We start from the raw sequence: 26,499 nt of genomic DNA, 5'->3' as shown, positions 1-26,499 counted from the left end.
TTTTTTTCTGTTGGCTATAACGGGCCACATTTGAGCATACAGAGTAAGCAAATATGTACTTGTAATGTGCTCAGATAATTTCAATAAGTGCTTACAGAAAGAAAATTAATGTAGCCTCTAACTGCAATTGATTTACAGACCAAGCACTATGGCTCATAATACAATTACACCTTACCTGTTTGGACTATATTTTTATATTTCATTTTTACTTGCTGCCAGGAACGTTTGGGGCCTGTTGGGTTGCACCTGCGCTCACATCACGTCACAAAATAAAATGTATAAAATAAAAAATAAAATAAAATAACGTGTTAAATGGGTGGAAATCCCTAGATCAATGTTTAAAGTAACACTCACGCATTGACTCTGTCGGCTATGTTTTGCCATGCATGCTCCCTTTGTTTTGCAGCTGAGGCTGTGTTACTTTTTTTCCGCAAAATTTGCATGTTATCGGCATATGCTGCCATCAGAATTTCGGCCTCAAGCGCTGTAAAATACATTGACCGCGCCTTCTTTCCCTCCGTCTCCATGGTGACTCGCTTAATCTGTGCTCCACTAATCAGGGCTTTATGTATCCTCGTGCGCGCGCTTGACTTGGGGTTAAAGCAACTCCGCGTTGATTGAACTAATTGTTATCAGCCTTTCTGAAACCGAATATTCCGAGTTGGACAGTTCGGGGTTACTCAACCCTGAGTATCATTTTTCACTCTGAGTTTTCTAAACCGGCTTCCTGAAATAGGGCCCTGACATTTGATGCTTTCATGAAAGAAGGTTAGAATATCAGGATAAAACAAGATAACAACGTTTACCTGGTCAATAAACAAGCTTAATTATATTCTAAGTCAACTACCTAAGTTGATAATTGTTTCTACTTCAACAATGAATGAGAATTACCTATATTCTTAAGCTTCATCTCATCAATATTTTGTGAAGACATAGCCTTACTCTACCATTTGATAAGAAAATGCATGGCCTTTTTTTTTTTTTTAACAATTTCTGTAACATTTCTTTTCTCTTACCTTACTTCAGCGTGCCTAAAATTTAACATACCAGAAGGCAGACAGCTAGATATGAAGGTGTTTGACCAGTCTGACACAGAAGTAGACGCAGAGGTGTTTGAAGAAATAGTGAAGGGGTCACCTGTAACCTTCCGAGTCATGCTGAGCAATGAAGAACTTGGTAATCACTCACATACGTATATGTTTATATGAAATTTAAAGGTTGAGATTGAAGCATTAACAGTTAAATTTAATGCTTCTGCTTTGGTCATGTTCCTTAATGCACAGGTGTATCTCTGTCATCATCATCTTCTCCATCGGATGATACAATCATTCTAAACTTCACAATGTGTGAACCTCCTGAAGAAGCAGCAACCACTGAAGGAAGACAACCTAAAAGGCCATGCCATATAAACTATGAGGCAAAAGCTGTGGGTAGTGAACATTGTTAGTCTAATTTGCAGTTCAAAGTGTTACGGACACAAGTACTACTGCTAATGTTGATGTGGTGCCTGAACATTTAGAGCATAGGTGTCAAACTCTGGCCCGCGGGCCAGATTTGGCCCGCAGCCTGATTACATTTGGCCCGCGAAGCCATACCAAATTACTATTAGAGCTGGCCTACTGGTATTATACAGTTAATATATATATTGTTTAGTATTAAGCTTTGCTTGTTCCATATTCAGGTTTTCAGCAAAACTTGTTTGTCCATAAAAAAAGATTCATTTATATATCTAGAGGAAGATTTTTTTTTTTTCAATAAATATTAATGTTAGCCCGCGACTTTGTTCCAGTTTTGAATATTGGCCCACTGTGTATTTGAGTTTGACACCCCTGATTTAGAGGCTGAGTCGGAATTATCTTCAGCAGACCTTGTAAATAGTTGTGCAGCTGTTATTTCTGATCTAAAGGCAGCAGGTGTAGGCCAAAGTGTAGTGAATTCTGTAGTGAATTCCATGGAAGAGATTGTTCAAGATATCCAACAACATGCTAAAGAAACAGTCATTAAGCATGTATTTAGTAATGAAAGAGAAACAGAAATGTGCAAGAAAGTTGAAGCATGTTTTGATGAGTTAGAGAATCCTTTCTCAGTTCTTAATTCTGAGTACAAGAGGTCAAAATATTTATCAGACAAGTGGGAAACTGTAGAACCAGTTGAATGTGTAATTGGCTCAAGATTTGACACAAGGCGAAATAAAAAGACTGGAACATATGATCAGGCAGTTGTTCAAGATAAATTCATGTATGTTCCAGTTTTATCAACATTGGAATCAATATTTAAGAGTCAGCATGTTGGAGAAATGTTGAAAAAATCAGACACTTGTGATTCAAGACGCAGAGATATTTGTGATGGATCTCTATTGAAGACACGCCCTCTTTTTTTCAACAGAAAAGCACACAGTTCAGATCCAAATGTTCTATGATGACTTTGAGGTTGCAAATCCTCTTGGTTCCAAGCGAGGTATTCACAAGTTGGGTGCAGTATATTTTACCTTAAGAAACTTCTCTCCCAAATGGAATTCTTTTTTGGCCAACATACACCTTTGTGCCTTATTTCATGCACAAGATCTGAAACGTTATGGTTTTAGTGAAATTCTTGTTCCTATTGTTCGAGACATTAAAGTGTTAGAGAGCGATGGTATTGAGATTCCACTATTCGGTGGTTATGTTCGTGGTAGTGTGGTACAGGTCACTGGTGATAATTTAGGCTTACATAGCTTGTTTGGTCTGGTGGAGTCTTTCAGTGCAAGGTACTGTTGCAGGTTTTGTTTAGCTGATAAAGATGACTTTCAAACAGAATTCTCTGAAGATTCCCCCAAAATAGTGTTGCGCACCAAAGACAACCACACTGCTCACTGTCAGGAAATGTCTAATAATCCATTGCTTCCTTATGTTTTTGGTGTAAAGAGTTCATGCTTATTGAATTCACTGACATATTTTCACATCAACTGAGAACTTCTCAGTTGATGTGATGCATGATGTTTTGGAAGGAGTGGCCCAGTACAAACTGAAGTTATTGTTTTTGTATTTAAAAGAACAACATCTTACATTGGGAGAAGTGAATTTGAGAATACAAAGTTTTGATTATGGATTCATGGAGAAAAACAATAGGCCAGTAGCTGTGAATTTAGGTGGAGAGTCTAATGATCTGGGACTGAATGCTATTCAGACATGGTGCTTACTGAGGAATGTTCCCCTCATGTTTGGAGATTTGGTAACCTCTACTGACCAACATCGGGGCCTACTACTTTTATTACTACAGATAGTTAACATTGTATTTTCTCCTATGTTATCTCAAGGTATGTGTGTATATTTAAAACATTTGATTGTGGAACACCACAAACTGTTCAAGATGTTGTATCCCCAGAAAAAACTTTTACCAAAGCACCATTTTCTTATCCATTATCCTCGCTGCATCCAAAAAATAGGGCCTGTACTTCATAGTTGGTGCATGCGCTATGAAGGTAAGCACAATTTTTTCAAGAAACTGCTCAAATCATTCAAAAATATCACCAAAACGCTGGCCAAAAAAACACCAGAATTATATGGCATACATTTGGCAATCTTCAACAACCTTTAGTCGGTTAGACATTGGTCCAGGAAAAATGGTGTCTTTAGATATGGTAAAAGGAGGTTCTGGAATTGCAATAGCAATGCAACTGCCCAATAGAGTTCAAGTTATGAAAGTGAACTGGGCTAAACAGAATGGTATTGTTTACCGCCCGCATTTGGTTATTTGTGGCAAAGTAGTGTCTGAAATGCCTGTGTTTTACCAGATTGAGTCAGTTCTGATAATACATGAGAAACTGGTACTTCTCATTTTGCCATTATGTACAGTAGCCTTTCAAGAACATTTCCATGCTTATGAGTTGACCAGGACAAAGCAAGATTTAGTTGTCTTTCATGTTGACAGCCTGCATTATCCCAGGCCTTTTGACATACAATTGTCGTATGGAGTGAATGACAACTGTCATTACTTACTGTCATTTGTAAGAGTTTGTTATGCTAATAAATGCTGTTACTGTAACCTGTATGTTTGTAGTTATTTTCATAATATAGGATAGATCACAGCCATTTAGAAATATAGCATCATATGATAAATATGAAAAAATAATGAAAATGAAATATTATTACACATTAGAGTGAACTTGGACTAAAAATAACTCTATAAAGTGAAATCATATTACTCTAAACAGTGTGAATAACCCTCAGTGTTAAATATTTTTACACATTTTGTTGTTAATTTTGACACTAAACTGAGTAGAATTAACACTAAAAAGTTAACACTGGCCATAGAGTAAATTTTACCCTAATTTTGAGTGGGACCAAATGTTATCTGAAACAGAGTTAAAATCAACTCTCTAAGTGTAAAATTGACAGTTTTTTACTGTGTGGCCTCATATCAAATGTGAAGGCAGAATGAGTCTACGTTTGACGTTTGTTTATATCTAATCTTCCTTTTCAAACATTTAAACAGCAGCGAGTCTGCAGCTGAGGGAACACAAACTCAAATTGTCGGAACAGGTTTGCTCGTTTCTTGGATTCATTTGGTGATTTATTAAATGTATAACTGTTATTCTAATCTGCTGCTGGGTCTCTTACACTTTTCTTTATGCTGTATATTTTCACGTCTCTGGAATAGTTGGCAGTTAGTCAGCTGGGAAACTCTGCATATCGTGGATATGCTGACCTCGCTCCGTGGTGTACAGGGCCGTTTACCCTCATGATTAATATTCACAATAAAAATATTAGCCGAACATCATGAAGTCTGTATGTGTTTCATAGTGTCGAACAACCTTTGTACAGTTAAAGCCAGCAGTTACTACATGACAGAAACACCAACGTTATCTCTTTTATGCGTTTATACACAGGTCACGCTGATTACTGAACAAAAACCCAAAGATCAGATGTTAAACAGATTTATTTGCTCTCTCTCCTCCTTAAACATGTTTTTAATGTTAGTTATAATTCAGAATTGGCGACTGAAACACGTAGGACACATAAGAACATCAGGAAATAAAACACCGATAAATATAACCTCAGTAAAAGAAGTCAGCGGGGGTTACTACAGCTGTGTACCGGGGCCTGCGCTTTGTCGGTGGGATTGCTTGCGAGGCGAGCGGGTCTATCCCACGCTTTGCCGTGAGACTGGGCAGACGTCTCCGAAATCATCGAAGCACTTTTGCAAAGAGGCTGTATCTTGACAAACCGACCAGACACATGAAGATTAAACCACTACATTCTCGGCTAAAAAAATATTAAAACGGTATTTGGTGACACACAAACAGGGTTTTTCAAAGTTCAGTTCTGTTAGCTTCCACATGCCGGTTGTTGTGTGCTAGAAACAATGGCCACCAGGCCTAAGCAATGGTTTTGACTTGATCAGCGTTAACCCCGCCCCCTGAGTTTGATGGGTGAGGCTGACAGATAAAATTATTTCAAGATAAGAGCCAGGCGCCAGGACTGCCAAAATGAAATAAATAAATATATCATTAAATAATTAATTAAATGTGTCAATAATTAATTAATTACATGTGTCATAACTATTTATTTAATTAATTAATTCCAATTTTAATTAATTATTGCCACATTTAATTCATTATTTAATGGTGTATTTAATTAATTCATTATGGCAGTCCTGGCGCTCCATAGGCACCAGCGCCAGAGGTGAGGTTGAATACAAAGACTGTCCTCTGGACACCGTATAACATGCCCGATCCCAAGGCCCTATATGTATGTGTTATGAGAGTGTGAGTAATGTGGATGTCTAGGTTGTGGAATAAAATCAGTCTGCTGATAAAACAGTGAGCACAGTGAGAAGATCTTCACTGAGCTGATCCATCTCATCTCATAAAATTGAGGCACAGGTGACCAGGAGGGGACAGAGGGGGAACGACCTTTTATTGCTTTTTTCTACAACAATTTCTTAGTTCAGCTGCAGTATTTGATATCCTGTAATGACTAAAATGATAATTTAAACTAATTTACATAAAAAGATTGTCTTTTAAATGTTACGTTTATTTAACAACTTTAAAGGCTGAGCAGTGCTATTTTTAAATGAAAAACTCACAGGCTCACATGTTCCAGGATTGAATTAGTGTCTGATAACCCTCCCTCTTCCTGCTCTCTAACTCAGCACCTCCTCTCTGTCCACATGTTCCCTTGTTCCCTCCCCTTCTGATCTGCAGTTTGAAGATGGGTGCAACCAACATGTGGTGACGTATAAGAGCTGACAGATCCCATTCGCTACAGAAACCTATGTTGTTTAGATCAGAGCAGTTTCAGTTCTGAGGAAGTGAAACTCACACAGTCACTGACACTGTTGGGTGAAATGGCGCAGAAAAGTGTTCAGCTGGACCGAGAAACCTTCTCTTGTTCGATCTGTTTGGATCTACTGAAGAATCCGGTGGCTCTTCCCTGTGGACACAGCTACTGCATGAAGTGTATTGAAAGCTTCTGGGATGAAGAGGAAAAGAAGAAAATCTACAGCTGCCCTCAGTGCAGACAGACTTTCACAGCGAGGCCTGTCCTGGTGAAAAGCACCATGTTAGCAGTTTTAGTGGAGGAGCTGAAGAAGACTGGAGTCCAAGCTGCTCCTGCTGATCACTGCTATGCTGGACCTGAAGATGTGGCCTGTGATGTCTGCACTGGAAGAAAAATGAAAGCCTTCAAGTCCTGTTTAGTCTGTCTGGCATCTTACTGTGAGAAACACCTTCAGCCTCATTATGATGTTGCTCCATTAAAGAAACACAAGCTGGTGGAGCCCTCCAAGAAGCTCCAGGAGAAGATCTGCTCTCGTCATGATGAGGTGATGAAGATGTTCTGCCGTACTGATCAGCAGAGTATCTGTTATCTCTGCTCTGTGGATGAACATAAAGGCCACGACACAGTCTCAGCTGCAGCAGAAAGGACTGAGAGGCAGAGAGAGCTGGAGGTGAGTCGACAAAACATCCAGCAGAGAATCCAGGACAGAGAGAAAGATGTGAAGCTGCTTCAACAGGAGGTGGAGGCCATCAATCAGTCTGCTGATCAAACAGTGGAGCACAGTGAGAAGATCTTCACTGAGCTGATCCATCTCATCCAGAAAAGAAGCTCTGATGTGAAGCAGCAGATCAGATCCCAGCAGGAAACTGAAGTGAGTCGAGTCAAAGAGCTTCAGGAGAAGCTGGAGCAGGAGATCACTGAGCTGAAGAGGAAAGATGCTGAGCTGAAGCAGCTCTCACACACAGAGGATCACATCCAGTTTCTACACAACTACCCCTCACTGTCAGCGCTCAGTGAGTCTACAGACTCATCCAGCATCAATATCCGTCCTCTGAGCTACTTTGAGGATGTGACAGCAGCTGTGTCAGAGGTCAGAGATAAACTACAGGACATTCTGAGAGAGGAACGGACAAACATCTCACTGACAGTCACTGAAGTGGATGTTTCACTGTCACAACCAGAGCCAAAGACCAGAGCTGGATTCTTAAAATATTCATGTGAAATCACACTGGATCCAAACACAGCAAACAAACAGCTGTTATTATCAGAGGGGAACAGAAAAGCAACATTTATGAAACAACAACAGTCTTATTCTGATCATCCAGACAGATTCACTAGATGGCGTCAGGTCCTGAGTAGAGAGAGTCTGACTGGACGTTGTTACTGGGAGGTGGAGTGGAGAGGGGGAGGAGTTGATGTAGCAGTCGCATACAAGAATATCAGCAGAAAAGGAGGTAATGAATGTAGATTTGGATGTAATGACAAATCTTGGTCATTAGATTGTTGCAACAACAGTTTTACATTTTGGTACAACAACATCCAAACTCCTGTCTCAGGTCCTCGTTCCTCCAGAGTAGGAGTGTACCTGGATCACAGAGCAGGTATTTTGTCCTTCTACAGCGTCTCTGAAACCATGACTCTCCTCCACAGAGTCCAGACCACATTCACTCAGCCGCTCTATGCTGGACTTTGGCTTTGTTATGATTATGGAGACACTGCTGAGTTGATTAAAGTGAAATAGACTGAAGTCTTTCATATTGTTGTAAGTTTAAATCTGTATTTTAGTTCCCTTTTAGTTTCTCTCCATCATTATTGTGGTATTTATGTGCTGCACATAAATCAGATGTCAGTCAAACATTATGGGCAGTACCTCGACATCTTCAACATGTTGTCTTGATGTTTTTACGTTTTATAGGTGGAGCTCTTTCCTGTGTCTGTTCAGCCATGGAGACTATCAATGCTTATGGATATTTTTATTTGAAAAATTTCTCCACATGACAACATAAACTTCTCTATCTTCTAAATGTTTACTGAATATTTTTCTTAGGTATTTGTATGTTGTTGTTTCTCTTCACTGATCTTAACAGAGAAGTCTACAGACCTTCCTTTATCACACAGATTTTATTCTCATTTGTACATTTATAAAGAAAACAATTAATTACAGAGCAATAAGAAATTTTAAGAAAGTGCACTATATCATAATTTATAGTAAAGTGTATTAAAGCATCGTTAGTTAGTCACTTATTTAGTTTGGAGCTGTATCATCTGACACTGTAGAAACATTTCCTCCAGCTTCAGCACAGAATGTTAAAAACAGAACTATTAATGAGAACAAACAGTAGGAACACAGTATCAGCAAACATCATGGCTTAAAATGGAGAGTAAAAATCTAAAAAGAAATAAACAAATTAGTAAAAAGGATTTCCTGTTGACATGTTATTGGTCCTATCTTGTCTGCAGCACCTCCAGGATGCTTCTTATATGTTTCTGGTTATTTTTGCACCAATTTTAGTTTTTGTCAGTAGGAAGTTCAAGTTCAACTCAGTGTGTTTGTTTGTTTTTTTCAAACTGATGCCTGACCTTGAACACCAAACATCTGTCAATAAAGCAATGATATAAAATGCTTATATTAGTACTGAAAAACTGCATATCCACTTTACAAATATAAATAATGATATAAATCCACAGCTGAACTGGAGGAGCAGCTGATCTAGTTCACTCATGTGTTTCTGGACTAAGAGTTGGAGCAAATACCTTATGATTCAGTGATGTTTGTTTTTGTTAAATATTTTGTAGATCCAAGAGTGAGTTTGACTCATGATGATGATGTTCCGAATTAAACAAAGTTGGTCACAAATTCTTCAAAGCTGTTTATTAAGAATATATTCACTTGGACTCATGAGACAGGCTTGTGATCCAAGGGAGCCATCAACTGGACAATTACTGACATGACAACAAAAAAGCTAAGTACAGAGGGGGGAACAGAGGTGAAAATACTTGCTTTAAAGGATTGTAATGTTTCCTTTTAAAATAAGTCTCTAAGGTCAGACAAAGGGACAGAAACTCATAGCTTTCTACCAGCCCAATGACAAAACTATAAGTTGTTTTTTAACATCTACTTTTTCATCTATTTGGCAGTCACAGTGAAAAGTATAAACATTGGCACGCTTTGTCTTGTGATTCTGCTGTTCGTAAAAAATGACCATGCGCAAAGTACCAGACTTTAAGGCTTTGACTTGATGCCAATGGCCTGAGGAGGACAGTATTACCCTTGGACATGTGTAGTCTGCCGTCTACTCAATAGAAGAAGAAGAAGCGCGGAAATGGCACAACTGTCTTCAGTTTCTGGGAGAGTTTAACAATGAGAGACTGATGATGCAGAAGAAATCTCCGTGGTTAAAAACATTAAAAACAGTCGTCCAGGATGATGAGATCCGCCACTGGCTCAGACTGCTGTATATCAGCCGGAGACCCGAGATGAAGTCACGCAGCAGGTATGTAAAACTGTGATGTTCTCAATGAACTAACACAGGAACGATCTGAGCTCAGTCTGTAAGCTAACAGGCTAAAATCAGAGAGCAGCTAATCAAACAAGTGCGTCCGTTTTTTTTAAAGGTAAACTTTTAACAATAGACTTTCATGAGACACATCAAAACCAAACAGGGAGGGAAAGCTTCGGTTTTCTGCACTGTGCCACAGTTCGCTGTCTGCTTCGGTTCACGACGCCTCACTCCGGGGCTACAGACAGTTCTCTGCCGCCTGTGGTGCTCCTCACCTCCGTCTGCACCCACAGACTTCCCGAGGTGGAGGCAGGCCGGCAGGGACTTTGAGAGATGGGCTTTACTTTTAAAAATACCCCTTAATCAGGGTCTAACTCACTAAAAGATGGCCACATGTCTCTCTCCAACTGAATCTCTTTCTTTTAAGTAATTGTTTTTCATTGAAATGAAATTAATTGTTCAATAAAATGATTACATTTATAATTGAATTAAAGTTAAATGAATCAAGGTGATTTTGACTTTGCTAGTTAACAGGAAGAGAAACAAACTTACACAGGATAAAATGAAATTTGGACCCAGCAGAAAAAGTCAGATCACAGACAAACAGAAACATTCCTCTTTGGCTAAAATAAAATGCAGATTATTGCTCATCTGCAGTTTTAATCATGGTGAATAATTTATGATTCAGCCAAGTAAGATTCTTCTGTGTGGAGGTTTTTCCCCTGTCAAAAGGCATTGACCATTACCTTCATCTAAACATGGAATTTAAGTCATGTAGTTGCCGTTGTTTGTTTTTAAAGAGGTCATAATATTTTTGTGATGGTAGAAATTTATCTTCAAAGTAATAGTTATAAAGTGAATTAATAAGACTTTCCAACAAAGAGAGGGAGTCACATGGTGCTTCTGAAACATTTGTACAAACCTCTCTCACATATGTGAGCAACATGCTCACAGTGTACAGCCCTGCTGACTGAGGCTGCACCTTTACCTGTCTAATCTTTTTCTTTTTACTTTGTTCCTCAAGTCCCACATCAACATGAAGTGTAAGGAGGAGGAAGATCTGGCTGGCCAGCAGGTCTGGAAGCAGGAGAGGAACTTCAATCTGGACCAGGAGGACACAGATCCCCCACAGATCAAAGAGGAACAGGAGGAACTCTGCATCAGTCAAGAGGGAGAACAGCTTGTAGTGAAACACGAGGATGAAGGCATCGTCGTCTGGAGCGGGGAAGAGCGGCTCAGACAGCTGCATAACATCTGGAAACCTGAGAAAGATTTACAGACCAGCGGTAAAACTGTAATCGCTTTTCTGAAGTGTTAACATTAATATTAAACCTACAGTTTGTATCAGTCAGATCTATTTAATGTGTATTCGTGAAAACATGACAGGGAGTTTTAAATGGACTGGTTCTTATATAGCGCTTTTCTACTCAATCTTGAGCACTCAAAGCGCTTTACAAAACTTGTGCATTCACCCACTCACTCCCATTCGCACAAGCACATTTTTCTTAGTGCTTTCTACCAACATTCAGACACACATTCCACAGATCAAAGAGCAACTTGAGGCAACTTGGAGTTAGTATCTTGCCCAAGGATATTTGAAATGCAGACTAGGTGAAGCCGGGAATCGAACCGATCAGTAGATGATCTGCTCTACCGCCTGAGCTACAGCCACCCCCAATAGTGAAGATTATTTTGAAAAATATCAAGATGTAGATCAGTTTCGAGATCAACTCCAAAATAGATCATCAGTCAGTCAGTAATAAGTGAGTTCTTTTTTGTTTGAAAGGTTTTTTTTACTCTTAATGTTGCTGAAAAATGTCAGAACTCAAGTTCTCATTTGCATCAGAGTGCACAAATAACTTCATTTTTACACACTTTTAATTTCACCTGCAAATGTGAGCAACATGCCCTCATTACAGACTTTAACTAAAACTTTATCTTCTCAGAAGTGTTTTTCTATAATTACATTTTTTTTATTGTTCGTTTAGAAGCAATAGTGGAGAGACCGGCTGACTGCTGCAGAAGAAATCTGCTCTGAGGTTAACAGAACGTCTGATCGTCCAGTATGAGATCAACCTTCAGCAGAGACTGCTGGATATCAGCCGGAAACCCGAGATAAAGTTACGCATAACAGGTAAAACTGCGATGGTCTCAGTGGACTAACACAAGAATACAACTCATGTAGGACCTGATCAGAGCTCAGCTTGTAGGCTAACATACTGAAATCAGGGAGCGGCTAATCACACAAGTGCGTCTCTTTTTTACGGTGAACTTTTAGCATTAAACAAACCTTGAGACCGAGAGAAAGTGCCTTTATAGAAGATTTATTTAGGAGATTAAGATAAAAGAGGCAGGGAGGGAAAGCTTCTGTTTTCTGCACTGTGCCACAGTTCGCTGTCTGCTTCGGCTCTCTGACCCTCACTCCGGGGCTACAGACAGTCCTCTGCCGCCTGTGGTGCTCCTCACCTCCGTCTGCACCCACAGACTTCCCGAGGTGGAGGCAGGCCGGCAGGGACTTTGAGAGATGGGCTTTACTTTCAAAAATACCCCTTAATCAGGGTCTAACCCTACAAGACCATCGTGCCTCCCCCACCATCCTCACCTCATGTTAAAATGTATATTTTTCAACTGAATTATATTTGGGTTCAAGAAAATGATGAAGTTTTTAAAATAACTTTGTAATGTTCTAATAAACAGTCTTAACTCGAACTAAATCAGCTCAAATCTCACAGATGTCAGTGTTATTCACAAAGCATGGAAACATAGTTGTTAGTTTTGAATGCAGCCACAGCAGGCAAACTATGGCTGCATGCTCCAAAGAACAGGAGCACAGTAACTGAACACACTCTTAGCACACTTACATCTGATTTTGGGAACAGTTAACAGATCTGAACCTGATGACCTGAGAGGTTTAACTGGGTCAAAGGTCGAGAGCCAATTGAGAACTGTCCAGTTAAACCAACTAAATGATGAAACCTTTGATTTAAAATGTCATGATCAACAGTATCAAAGGCAGCAATGAGATCAAATAGAACTAAGACTGAAACTCTGAGTCCCTAATAATCTTCAGATCACTGATGACTTTAGTTGGGTTGATTCTGTGCAATGACTGGCTGTGAAACCTGACTGGTACTTATCTGCTATGGCACTGTGAGATTTTCAGTTTAATCTACAACAATGACAAACATTTACTTGCAGCGTGAAGCTGGCAGCAGCTACCTGAATGATTTGTACTCTGAACTTTCCTAATAAGAGTATCAGAGCTCGAGAGTAACTTACACTTTCATTTTTCACATTTGTACAGTTAGTTGTAAATTTCACTCACATATGAGGACATGCTCAGAGTGGACTATATTTGCTCAGATGTGTTTTCCTGTCATCACATTATTAACCTTTTTCCTCAGTGACCCTTTGTTCCTCAAGATCTCCCCCTAACATGAAGTGTGAGGAAGAGGAGGGCCTGTATGACCAGCAGGTCTCCAACCAGGAGAGGAACTCCAGTCTGGACCAGGAGGGCCCAGATCCTCCACAGATCAAAGAGGAAGAGGAGGAACTCTGCATCAGCGATGACGTAGAAAAGATTGTACTCAAACAGGAGGATGAAGGCCTCATCTGGACTGAAGAAGAGCAGCTCAGACAGCTGGATAACATCTGGAAACCTGAAATGAACTTACACAGCAGGGGTATGTAAAACCGTAATGGTCTTACCTAAAAATTAATATGACTTTAATTCATTCAATAAAGATATTTTGGAAACACATCAGAGTTCTTCAAGGCCAGTGTTTAAATAAACTCAGCTGATTGTTAGTCGAGGTTTTCTGAGAGCTTCGCTGCTTTTTATCCCCATATTTTAATCCTACTTTTAAATTTCCCCTTCTGTCTGATGTTTGTCTTATCATTTACATAAACATGTTTCCAACAGTAATTGGTGGACAAACTGTGATTGGTGCATAGAAATTTACTAACGTGTTAGAAGTGAGTGCATGAAATCTTATTTTAACAGTTTCCAGGTCTGGGTAAATGATATGATGATATTTCGGATGATATTTTGATTAAACTCTGTTGTAGAGTTGGAAATGGACAGCTGTAGACACCACTGCCGAGTAGTCATTCTTGTTATACTTCTATATTTATCTAAGACAAGTAATTTTGTCCATTTGTCACCTCAGCTTTCCCACAACAGCATGAATGTGAGGAGGAACTGGTTTTTGGGGACCAGGAGAGAAACTTCAGCCTCGACCAGGAGGATCCGGAGCTTCCACACATAAAAGAGGAAGAGGAGGAACCTTGCACCAGTCAGGACGTAGATCAGCTTGTAGTGAAGCAGGAGACTGAAGGCATTATTATCTTCATGGTGGCTCCTACTTATGAGGAAAGTGAGCCAGAGCTGGACAGTGAACATCTCCTTTCTTCCAGCTCTCCTGAACCAGAGAGCAGAGATCAGCAAGACAACTTTCCTGTGTCAGAGAGTCAGCGTAAAACTGACACAAGTAAAAAGTTTGTGAAATGTGAGATTTGTGGAAAAACCTTTGAGTACAGATCCAAACTAACGAGACATATGAGGGTTCACACAGGTGAGAAGCCACATTCTTGCAGCACCTGCGGAAAAAGATTCAGCCTGATGATAAACTTGAAAACTCACATGAGAATCCACACAGGTGAGAAGCCGTATTCTTGTGGCATCTGCGGAAAAGAATTTAGAGACCAATCAACGTTCAAAAAGCACATGACAGTTCACACAGGTGAGAAGCCTTATTCTTGTAGCACCTGCGGGAAAAGCTTCAGTCAGAAACCAACACTGGAGAGACACCAGAGAAGCCACACAGGCGAGAAGCTGCACTCCTGCGGCACCTGTGGGAGGGGATTCAGTCAGATGATAAACTTGAAAACTCACATGAGAATTCACACAGGTGAGAAGCCTCATTCATGTAGCACCTGTGGGAAAAGCTTCATTCAGAGGATACAGTTACAAAGACACATGAGGATTCACACTAGTTAAAAGTGGGAGAACTGTCAGATGAAGCAGTCCACTGAGAAGCCAGATCAGAGCAGATCAGATGACCTCCTTCCTTAAAAAACTCTGTATTGTTTATTGTATGTAGGGGTGGGAGATATAGCCTCAAAATAATATTTCGAGAAACTTACATTTAAAAAAAAATAATGTACATTTTATCAGCTCGGCAGGCAGCAGCATTTATATGTGTAAGTAAATGATGGATTTTCCATCTTTCTCTTCCAGTGAGCTGCTGTCACTGATGACAGCTTAGCTAATTCAAAGTGTGAAAATGTGGCCACCTCAAGGTGCTTGATATTGTAAGGTAAAGACCCAACAATAATACAATGAAAACAGAGAAAACCCAAACAGTCATATGACCCCCTATTAGCAAGCGTTTTGGCGACAGTGGGAAGGAAAAACTCCTTTTTAACAGGAAGAAACCTCCAGCAGAACCAGGCTCAGGGAGGGACCCCCATCTGCAACAAGGAAAGTTTTAAGTCTAATCTTAAAAGCTGAAGGCTCTGCCTCCCATTCTACCTTTAAATACTCTATGAACAACATTATAGTGCAATGTTAGTGACACGGCATACATGAAATATGAGCACATAAGTATCCTCAGGGGTGTTTTTCCTGGAAGTTTTAAGAAAAGTGTATTACAAGTGCTTACACTCTAGCTTAATATCCAAAATAACCTTGTAATGCGGAGCCTGCACAATTCTGTCATATAAGGAAAAGAAATTCTACCTGGTTTGTTTCATCTTGGGTCGAGCTTTTTAACCTCCTGCTTTTCCACCGTGTAGCACATCAGTAATTTCCATCCACTGACTGCTCTTGCTGTTATATGAAATGTAACTCGCGAGTGCTCCAGTGATGCATGGTTGAATCATTTGTTTACCTTTGGGTCGCACATCACTGCTGCTAGTATCTCCTGCTCACGTGCCTTCACAGCCCGGTTGTACTCAAGTGTGTTTTTGCTTAAAGTGTTGTAACAGGTTTGCTTTTTTCACTTTCAGTGGGAAAAGTTTTCTTGCATATTTTGCGAACATTCAGCTACCAAACTGTGACTGGAGCCAGACATATGGCTCTGGCTGTGAGACATGACTGGGGTTGACTCATTGGGGTGAATGCAAACACATGATGTTCCTCTAAACACACTTTTTTGTAAACATTTATACCAGTATTATTGCAGATCATATGATATGTCACAGCCCTAATTCTGTTTGTTGCATATTCCATTAAAACCTGTAATGAAGATGAAACACGTATTTACATTCATTTGATGTGATATTTGTATCGTGTTGAGCTGTGGAGGTGACAAAAAAGTTGCTGAGATGTTTTATTTTGTTGTTTAGTGGAGAGGTTTTACTCCACAGAGTCAAAGCTGGAAAGAAACACACATGAGACCAAACATTTTGTGATTTAATCTTGATTTTCATGAAGACTGAATTTCAGCATGTGCTCATCCTGTTGATTCGTATGTTGGTGTTGGTTATGTGTCTTAAAAGTGAAATAAAGATTTCTTTAAAACTTCTTGTGGCTATTTTTTTAAGGCACAATCTTTACAACATGAAACAACGTCTGTGAAGCACATTTTGTACAGTGGGCAGGGAGACTTGCCCATCACTGTGGTGGTGGGGTGGATGAGATTTGCCTGCGGTCACTTAAGGCTCTGTATGTTGTGGGTCTGTCCTGGTTGTCCTGCTCAAACATTGTATGGAAGTTGAGGTCAGTGCCTTCAGACCGGCCAACTATGGTGGTAATCATGGTCCCCTGTTTTATGAAGGGAGTGTAGAGGGTATGTTTGCACTTCAGGCCTCCCTAGGAAGGTCTATATCTGTAGTCACTTTCACTGTTTTCTTATTGCTGTTTCAAATTGTTGTTTCTGTTTGTAGCCTTTTTATTGAAGGATTTTGGTTTATATTATTAATATGTGCATTTGTTGTTATTAATAATATTTGCTTCACTCTCCATTTGATGTGTTTTTGGTATGTTTTACTTTTAATTGTTCTATGATTATGTTTATGTGTGGTTTATAATTATATTTAAGTTCTGGGTTTTTTTATGAATAAAAGTGACTTAACTTGTCAGAGATATGAGACTTTGGGCATTTCCCCTTCTGTCTTATTCTCAGTGTCTTGTCTCCATGTTTATTTACCTCTGTGTTGCTATCTTTGTGTCTCTGTCTCTTTCTCTTCCCCTGTTCAGTGGGATTTAAGACTTCCAACAAATAATTTCAAAGGGTCAATTAAATTTTAATAAAACCATTTTACTCCACACTGCACTCGAATTTTAGCATTTTTTTTTACTCAGTCATAAAAAGATTCATCTTAAAATATGTTTTAGATACATTTTTATTACTTTTTTCTTTCTTTCTTTCTTTTCTTGTTGTTGTCCCGTTTCGTTTTTTAGCCATCAGAATTATTGTCTGAAGGCCAAAAAAGATGCCCAACTAACTTAATTTACCAAATGGACCATCACGGCCTTGCCATATTGGTCCATTTGATCAACCTTTGTTATTATTTATTTATTTTAATTTATTTTCAGTTGTTACAGATAGGACAGACATGACTGGGGGATAGGAAGGAAGAAAAGGGGAAGAGGGACAGTGAGAAAGGGCACTTAAAAAATATCTCCCAGGTCACCTGTTGAGAGAAGAAAATAAGAGAAAACAAGCAAAAAAGAGAGCAACATAATAACACAACACCATTGCAATAATCTAGCTAAGTGTAAATAACAGTAAATATTAAATACTGAATGTGATTGTGCAGCACGCAAGATTGACATCGCATAATGTGGTTTGAGGTAGCAGCCAAGAAAGGTGTAGCTTGTGTGTGTGAACACCTGTGTGGATGAGTGCTCGTCTATTCAAAAGGCTTCTCCATGTAACGATCTGCTGGTGTGGGGAGCCACAGCCTCGTCCCCCAGGGCATGAAGCAGGCATGGAGGAGATCCAGGCCCCAGACATCCAGAGGCCCCCAGAGTGCGAGCGCCCAAAGAGGACCACCGGAGGGGCAACCGTGCCACCTTCCTGGGAAGAGCTGAGGAGAGCCCCAGATGAGGGGTCACCCAACAGCCACAGAGCAGAAGACAGAGGGGGCTGCAGTGACGTACACGCGGGCTCTGCAGGCAGCCAGCTGTGCCAGAGTGAATCGCCCCCGCAAGGGGCCCGACCGAGCCACAGGCACCAGGCCCCACCAAGCAGCCGTACCGGGGAGTGAGCTGGTACAAACCTGAGCGCCCAGCCCTGGACACCAAGTATGCACCGATGTCTGAGGGCATCAGCCACCAGCAGGGAGTGTGGTGAGGGGAAATAAGCCTCCATACCTTGGAGGGCCTGAGATGTTCCAAGGGGGTGGAGTCTAAGACCCGAGCTGACATATAGACACAGACGAATAGGCGCACACAGACCTAAACATGCATTCCCACCCTCATGCACACATATACAAATACTCGGCGCTCATCCAACCTGGATACAGACACAAATGGACACTGTACATGTACTGTACAGCACGGCCCCTCCTGAGAACCCTCAATGTCTACATGCATTTAAAACTGAGAGGTGGGCACCGGCGCCAGAGGTGAGGTTGAATACAAAGACTGTCCTCTGGACACCGTATAACATGCCCGATCCCAAGGCCCTATATGTATGTGTTATGAGAGTGTGAGTAATGTGGATGTCTAGGTTGTGGAATAAAATCAGTCTGCTGATAAAACAGTGAGCACAGTGAGAAGATCTTCACTGAGCTGATCCATCTCATCTCATAAAATTGAGGCACAGGTGACCAGGAGGGGACAGAGGGGGAACGACCTTTTATTGCTTTTTTCTACAACAATTTCTTAGTTCAGCTGCAGTATTTGATATCCTGTAATGACTAAAATGATAATTTAAACTAATTTACATAAAAAGATTGTCTTTTAAATGTTAAGGTTATTTAACAACTTTAAAGGCTGAGCAGTGCTATTTTTAAATGAAAAACTCACAGGCTCACATGTTCCAGGATTGAATTAGTGTCTGATAACCCTCCCTCTTCCTGCTCTCTAACTCAGCACCTCCTCTCTGTCCACATGTTCTCTTGTTCCCTCCCCTTCTGATCTGCAGTTTGAAGATGGGTGCAACCAACATGTGGTGACGTATAAGAGCTGACAGATCCCATTCGCTACAGAAACCTATGTTGTTTAGATCAGAGCAGTTTCAGTTCTGAGGAAGTGAAACTCACACAGTCACTGACACTGTTGGGTGAAATGGCGCAGAAAAGTGTTCAGCTGGACCGAGAAACCTTCTCTTGTTCGATCTGTTTGGATCTACTGAAGAATCCGGTGGCTCTTCCCTGTGGACACAGCTACTGCATGAACTGTATTGAAAGCTTCTGGGATGAAGAGGAAAAGAAGAAAATCTACAGCTGCCCTCAGTGCAGACAGACTTTCACAGCGAGGCCTGTCCTGGTGAAAAACACCATGTTAGCAGTTTTAGTGGAGGAGCTGAAGAAGACTGGACTCCAAGCTGCTCCTGCTGATCACTGCTATGCTGGACCTGAAGATGTGGCCTGTGATGTCTGCACTGGAAGAAAAATGAAAGCCTTCAAGTCCTGTTTTGTGTGTTTGGTCTCTTACTGTGAGAAACACCTTCAGCCTCATTATGTAGCAGCTCAGTTAAAGAAACACAAGCTGGTGGAGCCCTCCAAGAAGCTCCAGGAGAACATCTGCTCTCGTCATGATGAGGTGATGAAGATGTTCTGCCGTACTGATCAGCAGAGTATCTGTTATCTCTGCTCTGTGGATGAACATAAAGGCCACGACACAGTCTCAGCTGCAGCAGAAAGGACTGAGAGGCAGAGAGAGCTGGAGGTGAGTCGACAAAACATCCAGCAGAGAATCCAGGACAGAGAGAAAGATGTGAAGCTGCTTCAACAGGAGGTGGAGGCCATCAATCAGTCTGCTGATCAAACAGTGGAGCACAGTGAGAAGATCTTCACTGAGCTGATCCATCTCATCCAGAAAAGAAGCTCTGATGTGAAGCAGCAGATCAGATCCCAGCAGGAAACTGAAGTGAGTCGAGTCAAAGAGCTTCAGGAGAAGCTGGAGCAGGAGATCACTGAGCTGAAGAGGAAAGATGCTGAGCTGAAGCAGCTCTCACACACAGAGGATCACATCCAGTTTCTACACAACTACCCCTCACTGTCAGCACTCAGTGAGTCTACAGACTCATCCAGCATCAATATCCGTCCTCTGAGCTACTTTGAGGATGTGACAGCAGCTGTGTCAGAGGTCAGAGATAAACTACAGGACATTCTGAGAGAGGAACGGACAAACATCTCACTGACAGTCACTGAAGTGGATGTTTTACTGTCACAACCAGAGCCAAAGACCAGAGCTGGATTCTTAAAATATTCATGTGAAATCACACTGGATCCAAACACAGCGTACAAACTGCTGTTATTATCAGAGGGGAACAGAAAAGCAACATTTATGGAACAACAACAGTCTTATTCTGATCATCCAGACAGATTCACTTCGTATAAACAGGTCCTGAGTAGAGAGAGTCTGACTGGACGTTGTTACTGGGAGGTGGAGTGGAGAGGGGGAGGAGTTTATGTAGCAGTCGCATACAAGAATATCAGCAGAGAAGGATATGAATCCCAATTTGGATGTAATGACAAATCTTGGTCATTAGATTGTTACAACAACAGTTTTACATTTTGGTACAACAACATTGAAACTCCTGTCTCAGGTCCTCGTTCCTCCAGAGTAGGAGTGTACCTGGATCACAGAGCAGGTATTTTGTCCTTCTACAGCGTCTCTGAAACCATGACTCTCCTCCACAGAGTCCAGACCACATTCACTCAGCCGCTCTATGCTGGACTGAGGCTTTATTATGGAGCCACTGCTGAGTTGATTAAAGTGAAATAGACTGAAGTCTTTCATATTGTTGTAAGTTTAAATCTGTATTTTAGTTCCCTTTTAGTTTCTCTCCATCATTATTGTGGTATTTATGTGCTGCACATAAATCAGATGTCAGTCAAACATTATGGGCAGTACCTCGACATCTTCAACATGTTGTCTTGATGTTTTTACGTTTTATAGGTGGAGCTCTTTCCTGTGTCTGTTCAGCCATGGAGACTATCAATGCTTATGGATATTTTTATTTGAAAAATTTCTCCACATGACAACATAAACTTCTCTATCTTCTAAATGTTTACTGAATATTTTTCTTAGGTATTTGTATGTTGTTGTTTCTCTTCACTGATCTTAACAGAGAAGTCTACAGACCTTCCTTTATCACACAGATTTTATTCTCATTTGTACATTTATAAAGAAAACAATTAATTACAGAGCAATAAGAAATTTTAAGAAAGTGCACTATATCATAATTTATAGTAAAGTGTATTAAAGCATCGTTAGTTAGTCACTTATTTAGTTTGGAGCTGTATCATCTGACACTGTAGAAACATTTCCTCCAGCTTCAGCACAGAATGTTAAAAACAGAACTATTAATGAGAACAAACAGTAGGAACACAGTATCAGCAAACATCATGGCTTAAAATGGAGAGTAAAAATCTAAAAAGAAATAAACAAATTAGTAAAAAGGATTTCCTGTTGACATGTTATTGGTCCTATCTTGTCTGCAGCACCTCCAGGATGCTTCTTATATGTTTCTGGTTATTTTTGCACCAATTTTAGTTTTTGTCAGTAGGAAGTTCAAGTTCAACTCAGTGTGTTTGTTTGTTTGTTTTTTCAAACTGATGCCTGACCTTGAACACCAAACATCTGTCAATAAAGCAATGATATAAAATGCTTATATTAGTACTGAAAAACTGCATATCCACTTTACAAATATAAATAATGATATAAATCCACAGCTGAACTGGAGGAGCAGCTGATCTAGTTCACTCATGTGTTTCTGGACTAAGAGTTGGAGCAAATACCTTATGATTCAGTGATGTTTGTTTTTGTTAAATATTTTGTAGATCCAAGAGTGAGTTTGACTCATGATGATGATGTTCCGAATTAAACAAAGTTGGTCACAAATTCTTCAAAGCTGTTTATTAAGAATATATTCACTTGGACTCATGAGACAGGCTTGTGATCCAAGGGAGCCATCAACTGGACAATTACTGACATGACAACAAAAAAGCTAAGTACAGAGGGGGGAACAGAGGTGAAAATACTTGCTTTAAAGGATTGTAATGTTTCCTTTTAAAATAAGTCTCTAAGGTCAGACAAAGGGACAGAAACTCATAGCTTTCTACCAGCCCAATGACAAAACTATAAGTTGTTTTTTAACATCTACTTTTTCATCTATTTGGCAGTCACAGTGAAAAGTATAAACATTGGCACGCTTTGTCTTGTGATTCTGCTGTTCGTAAAAAATGACCATGCGCAAAGTACCAGACTTTAAGGCTTTGACTTGATGCCAATGGCCTGAGGAGGACAGTATTACCCTTGGACATGTGTAGTCTGCCGTCTACTCAATAGAAGAAGAAGAAGCGCGGAAATGGCACAACTGTCTTCAGTTTCTGGGAGAGTTTAACAATGAGAGACTGATGATGCAGAAGAAATCTCCGTGGTTAAAAACATTAAAAACAGTCGTCCAGGATGATGAGATCCGCCACTGGCTCAGACTGCTGTATATCAGCCGGAGACCCGAGATGAAGTCACGCAGCAGGTATGTAAAACTGTGATGTTCTCAATGAACTAACACAGGAACGATCTGAGCTCAGTCTGTAAGCTAACAGGCTAAAATCAGAGAGCAGCTAATCAAACAAGTGCGTCCGTTTTTTTTAAAGGTAAACTTTTAACAATAGACTTTCATGAGACACATCAAAACCAAACAGGGAGGGAAAGCTTCGGTTTTCTGCACTGTGCCACAGTTCGCTGTCTGCTTCGGTTCACGACGCCTCACTCCGGGGCTACAGACAGTTCTCTGCCGCCTGTGGTGCTCCTCACCTCCGTCTGCACCCACAGACTTCCCGAGGTGGAGGCAGGCCGGCAGGGACTTTGAGAGATGGGCTTTACTTTTAAAAATAGCCCTTAATCAGGGTCTAACTCACTAAAAGATGGCCACATGTCTCTCTCCAACTTAATCTCTTTCTTTTAAGTAATTGTTTTTCATTGAAATGAAATTAATTGTTCAATAAAATGATTACATTTATAATTGAATTAAAGTTAAATTAATCAAGGTGATTTTGACTTTGCTAGTTAACAGGAAGAGAAACAAACTTACACAGGATAAAATGAAATTTGGACCCAGCAGAAAAAGTCAGATCACAGACAAACAGAAACATTCCTCTTTGGCTAAAATAAAATGCAGATTATTGCTCATCTGCAGTTTTAATCATGGTGAATAATTTATGATTCAGCCAAGTAAGATTCTTCTGTGTGGAGGTTTTTCCCCTGTCAAAAGGCATTGACCATTACCTTCATCTAAACATGGAATTTAAGTCATGTAGTTGCCGTTGTTTGTTTTTAAAGAGGTCATAATATTTTTGTGATGGTAGAAATTGATCTTCAAAGTAATAGTTATAAAGTGAATTAATAAGACTTTCCAACAAAGAGAGGGAGTCACATGGTGCTTCTGAAACATTTGTACAAACCTCTCTCACATATGTGAGCAACATGCTCACAGTGTACAGCCCTGCTGACTGAGGCTGCACCTTTACCTGTCTAATCTTTTTCTTTTTACTTTGTTCCTCAAGTCCCACATCAACATGAAGTGTAAGGAGGAGAAAGATCTGGCTGGCCAGCAGGTCTGGAAGCAGGAGAGGAACTTCAATCTGGACCAGGAGGACACAGATCCCCCACAGATCAAAGAGGAACAGGAGGAACTCTGCATCAGTCAAGAGGGAGAACAGCTTGTAGTGAAACACGAGGATGAAGGCATCGTCGTCTGGAGCGGGGAAGAGCGGCTCAGACAGCTGCATAACATCTGGAAACCTGAGAAAGATTTACAGACCAGCGGTAAAACTGTAATGGCTTTTCTGAAGTGTTAACATTAATATTAAACCTACAGTTTGTATCAGTCAGATCTATTTAATGTGTATTCGTGAAAACATGACAGGGAGTTTAAATGGACTGGTTCTTATATAGCGCTTTTCTACTCAATCTTGAGCACTCAAAGCGCTTTACAAAACTTGTGCATTCACCCACTCACTCCCATTCGCACAAGCACATTTTTCTTAGTGCTTTCTACCAACATTCAGACACACATTCCACAGATCAAAGAGCAACTTGAGGCAACTTGGAGTTAGTATCTTGCCCAAGGATATTTGAAATGCAGACTAGGTGAAGCCGGGAATCGAACCGATCAGTAGATGATCTGCTCTACCGCCTGAGCTACAGCCACCCCCAATAGTGAAGATTATTTTGAAAAATATCAAGATGTAGATCAGTTTCGAGATCAACTCCAAAATAGATCATCAGTCAGTCAGTAATAAGTGAGTTCTTTTTTGTTTGAAAGGTTTTTTTTACTCTTAATGTTGCTGAAAAATGTCAGAACTCAAGTTCTCATTTGCATCAGAGTGCACAAATAACTTCATTTTTACACACTTTTAATTTCACCTGCAAATGTGAGCAACATGCCCTCATTACAGACTTTAACTAAAACTTTATCTTCTCAGAAGTGTTTTTCTATAATTACATTTTTTTTATTGTTCGTTTAGAAGCAATAGTGGAGAGACCGGCTGACTGCTGCAGAAGAAATCTGCTCTGAGGTTAACAGAACGTCTGATCGTCCAGTATGAGATCAACCTTCAGCAGAGACTGCTGGATATCAGCCGGAAACCCGAGATAAAGTTACGCATAACAGGTAAAACTGCGATGGTCTCAGTGGACTAACACAAGAATACAACTCATGTAGGACCTGATCAGAGCTCAGCTTGTAGGCTAACATACTGAAATCAGGGAGCGGCTAATCACACAAGTGCGTCTCTTTTTTACGGTAAACTTTTAGCATTAAACAAACCTTGAGACCGAGAGAAAGTGCCTTTATAGAAGATTTATTTAGAAGATTAAGATAAAGGAGGCAGGGAGGGAAAGCTTCTGTTTTCTGCACTGTGCCACAGTTCGCTGTCTGCTTCGGCTCTCTGACCCTCACTCCGGGGCTACAGACAGTCCTCTGCCGCCTGTGGTGCTCCTCACCTCCGTCTGCACCCACAGGCTTCCCGAGGTGGAGGCAGGCCGGCAGGGACTTTGAGAGATGGGCTTTACTTTCAAAAATACCCCTTAATCAGGGTCTAACCCTACAAGACCATCGTGCCTCCCCCACCATCCTCACCTCATGTTAAAATGTATATTTTTCAACTGAATTATATTTGGGTTCAAGAAAATGATGAAGTTTTTAAAATAACTTTGTAATGTTCTAATAAACAGTCTTAACTCGAACTAAATCAGCTCAAATCTCACAGATGTCAGTGTTATTCACAAAGCATGGAAACATAGTTGTTAGTTTTGAATGCAGCCACAGCAGGCAAACTATGGCTGCATGCTCCAAAGAACAGGAGCACAGTAACTGAACACACTCTTAGCACACTTACATCTGATTTTGGGAACAGTTAACAGATCTGAACCTGATGACCTGAGAGGTTTAACTGGGTCAAAGGTCGAGAGCCAATTGAGAACTGTCCAGTTAAACCAACTAAATGATGAAACCTTTGATTTAAAATGTCATGATCAACAGTTTCAAAGGCAGCAATGAGATCAAATAGAACTAAGACTGAAACTCTGAGTCCCTAATAATCTTCAGATCACTGATGACTTTAGTTGGGTTGATTCTGTGCAATGACTGGCTGTGAAACCTGACTGGTACTTATCTGCTATGGCACTGTGAGATTTTCAGTTTAATCTACAACAATGACAAACATTTACTTGCAGCGTGAAGCTGGCAGCAGCTACCTGAATGATTTGTACTCTGAACTTTCCTAATAAGAGTATCAGAGCTCGAGAGTAACTTACACTTTCATTGTTCACGTTTGTACAGTTTAAATTTCACTCCCATATGAGGACATGCTCAGAGTGGACTATATTTGCTCAGATGTGTTTTCCTGTCATCACATTATTAACCTTTTTCCTCAGTGACCCTTTGTTCCTCAAGATCTCCCCCTAACATGAAGTGTGAGGAAGAGGAGGGCCTGTATGACCAGCAGGTCTCCAACCAGGAGAGGAACTCCAGTCTGGACCAGGAGGGCCCAGATCCTCCACAGATCAAAGAGGAAGAGGAGGAACTCTGCATCAGTGATGACGTAGAAAAGATTGTACTCAAACAGGAGGATGAAGGCCTCATCTGGACTGAAGAAGAGCAGCTCAGACAGCTGGATAACATCTGGAAACCTGAAATGAACTTACACAGCAGGGGTATGTAAAACCGTAATGGTCTTACCTAAAAATTAATATGACTTTAATTCATTCAATAAAGATATTTTGGAAACACATCAGAGTTCTTCAAGGCCAGTGTTTAAATAAACTCAGCTGATTGTTAGTCGAGGTTTTCTGAGAGCTTCGCTGCTTTTTATCCCCATATTTTAATCCTACTTTTAAATTTCCCCTTCTGTCTGATGTTTGTCTTATCATTTACATAAACATCTTTCCAACAGTAATTGGTGGACAAACTGTGATTGGTGCATAGAAATTTACTAACGTGTTAGAAGTGAGTGCATGAAATCTTATTTTAACAGTTTCCAGGTCTGGGTAAATGATATGATGATATTTCGGATGATATTTTGATTAAACTCTGTTGTAGAGTTGGAAATGG

At 40.4% G+C, this 26,499-nt stretch overlaps 2 protein-coding genes across 3 annotated transcripts; both read left to right on the top strand.

Moving 5' to 3' along the window:
* Positions 1-5,622: 5,622 nt before the first annotated feature.
* On the top strand, positions 5,623-24,557 carry LOC308383600 (uncharacterized protein). Its single transcript, XM_080861645.1, has 5 exons — positions 5,623-7,992; positions 10,785-11,046; positions 18,895-22,419; positions 23,450-23,711; positions 24,413-24,557. Exons 1-3 carry the CDS (start codon positions 6,328-6,330, stop codon positions 20,661-20,663), a joined length of 3,696 nt encoding a protein of 1,231 aa, XP_080717771.1. The 5' UTR covers positions 5,623-6,327; the 3' UTR covers positions 20,664-22,419; positions 23,450-23,711; positions 24,413-24,557.
* Positions 8,027-16,286, top strand: LOC308383547 (uncharacterized protein). Of its 2 annotated transcripts, XM_080861595.1 has the most exons (5): positions 8,031-9,754; positions 10,785-11,046; positions 11,749-11,894; positions 13,165-13,443; positions 13,930-16,286. In XM_080861595.1, the coding sequence occupies exons 4-5, from the start codon at positions 13,197-13,199 to the stop codon at positions 14,757-14,759; spliced, it is 1,077 nt and encodes a 358-aa protein (XP_080717721.1). In that variant the 5' UTR covers positions 8,031-9,754; positions 10,785-11,046; positions 11,749-11,894; positions 13,165-13,196; the 3' UTR covers positions 14,760-16,286. The 2 variants fall into 2 exon arrangements, with proteins under 2 accessions (XP_080717722.1, XP_080717721.1); XM_080861596.1 differs by lacking the exons at positions 10,785-11,046; positions 11,749-11,894 and having other exon boundaries at positions 8,027-9,754.
* Positions 24,558-26,499: the final 1,942 nt, after the last annotated feature.

This window comes from Rhamphochromis sp. 'chilingali' (genome assembly GCF_963969265.1).
Source record: "Rhamphochromis sp. 'chilingali' genome assembly, chromosome: 16".
NCBI classification, from domain to species: Eukaryota; Metazoa; Chordata; class Actinopteri; order Cichliformes; family Cichlidae; genus Rhamphochromis; species Rhamphochromis sp. 'chilingali'.
Note: the sequence above shows the minus strand (reverse complement) of the source record. Positions and strands in the feature narration are given on the sequence as shown.

Bases quoted from the DNA above. Each gene is read 5' to 3' on its own strand.
- LOC308383547 (XM_080861596.1), top strand. From the start codon at position 13,197: ATGAAGTGTGAGGAAGAGGAGGGCCTGTATGACCAGCAGGTCTCCAAC. The intron at 13,444-13,929 runs GTATGTAAAACC...TTGTCACCTCAG, and splicing joins AATGAACTTACACAGCAGGG to CTTTCCCACAACAGCATGAA.
- LOC308383600 (XM_080861645.1), top strand. From the start codon at position 6,328: ATGGCGCAGAAAAGTGTTCAGCTGGACCGAGAAACCTTCTCTTGTTCG. The intron at 7,993-10,784 runs GTGAAATAGACT...TTGTTCCTCAAG, and splicing joins ACACTGCTGAGTTGATTAAA to TCCCACATCAACATGAAGTG. The intron at 11,047-18,894 runs GTAAAACTGTAA...GTGACGTATAAG, and splicing joins GAAAGATTTACAGACCAGCG to AGCTGACAGATCCCATTCGC.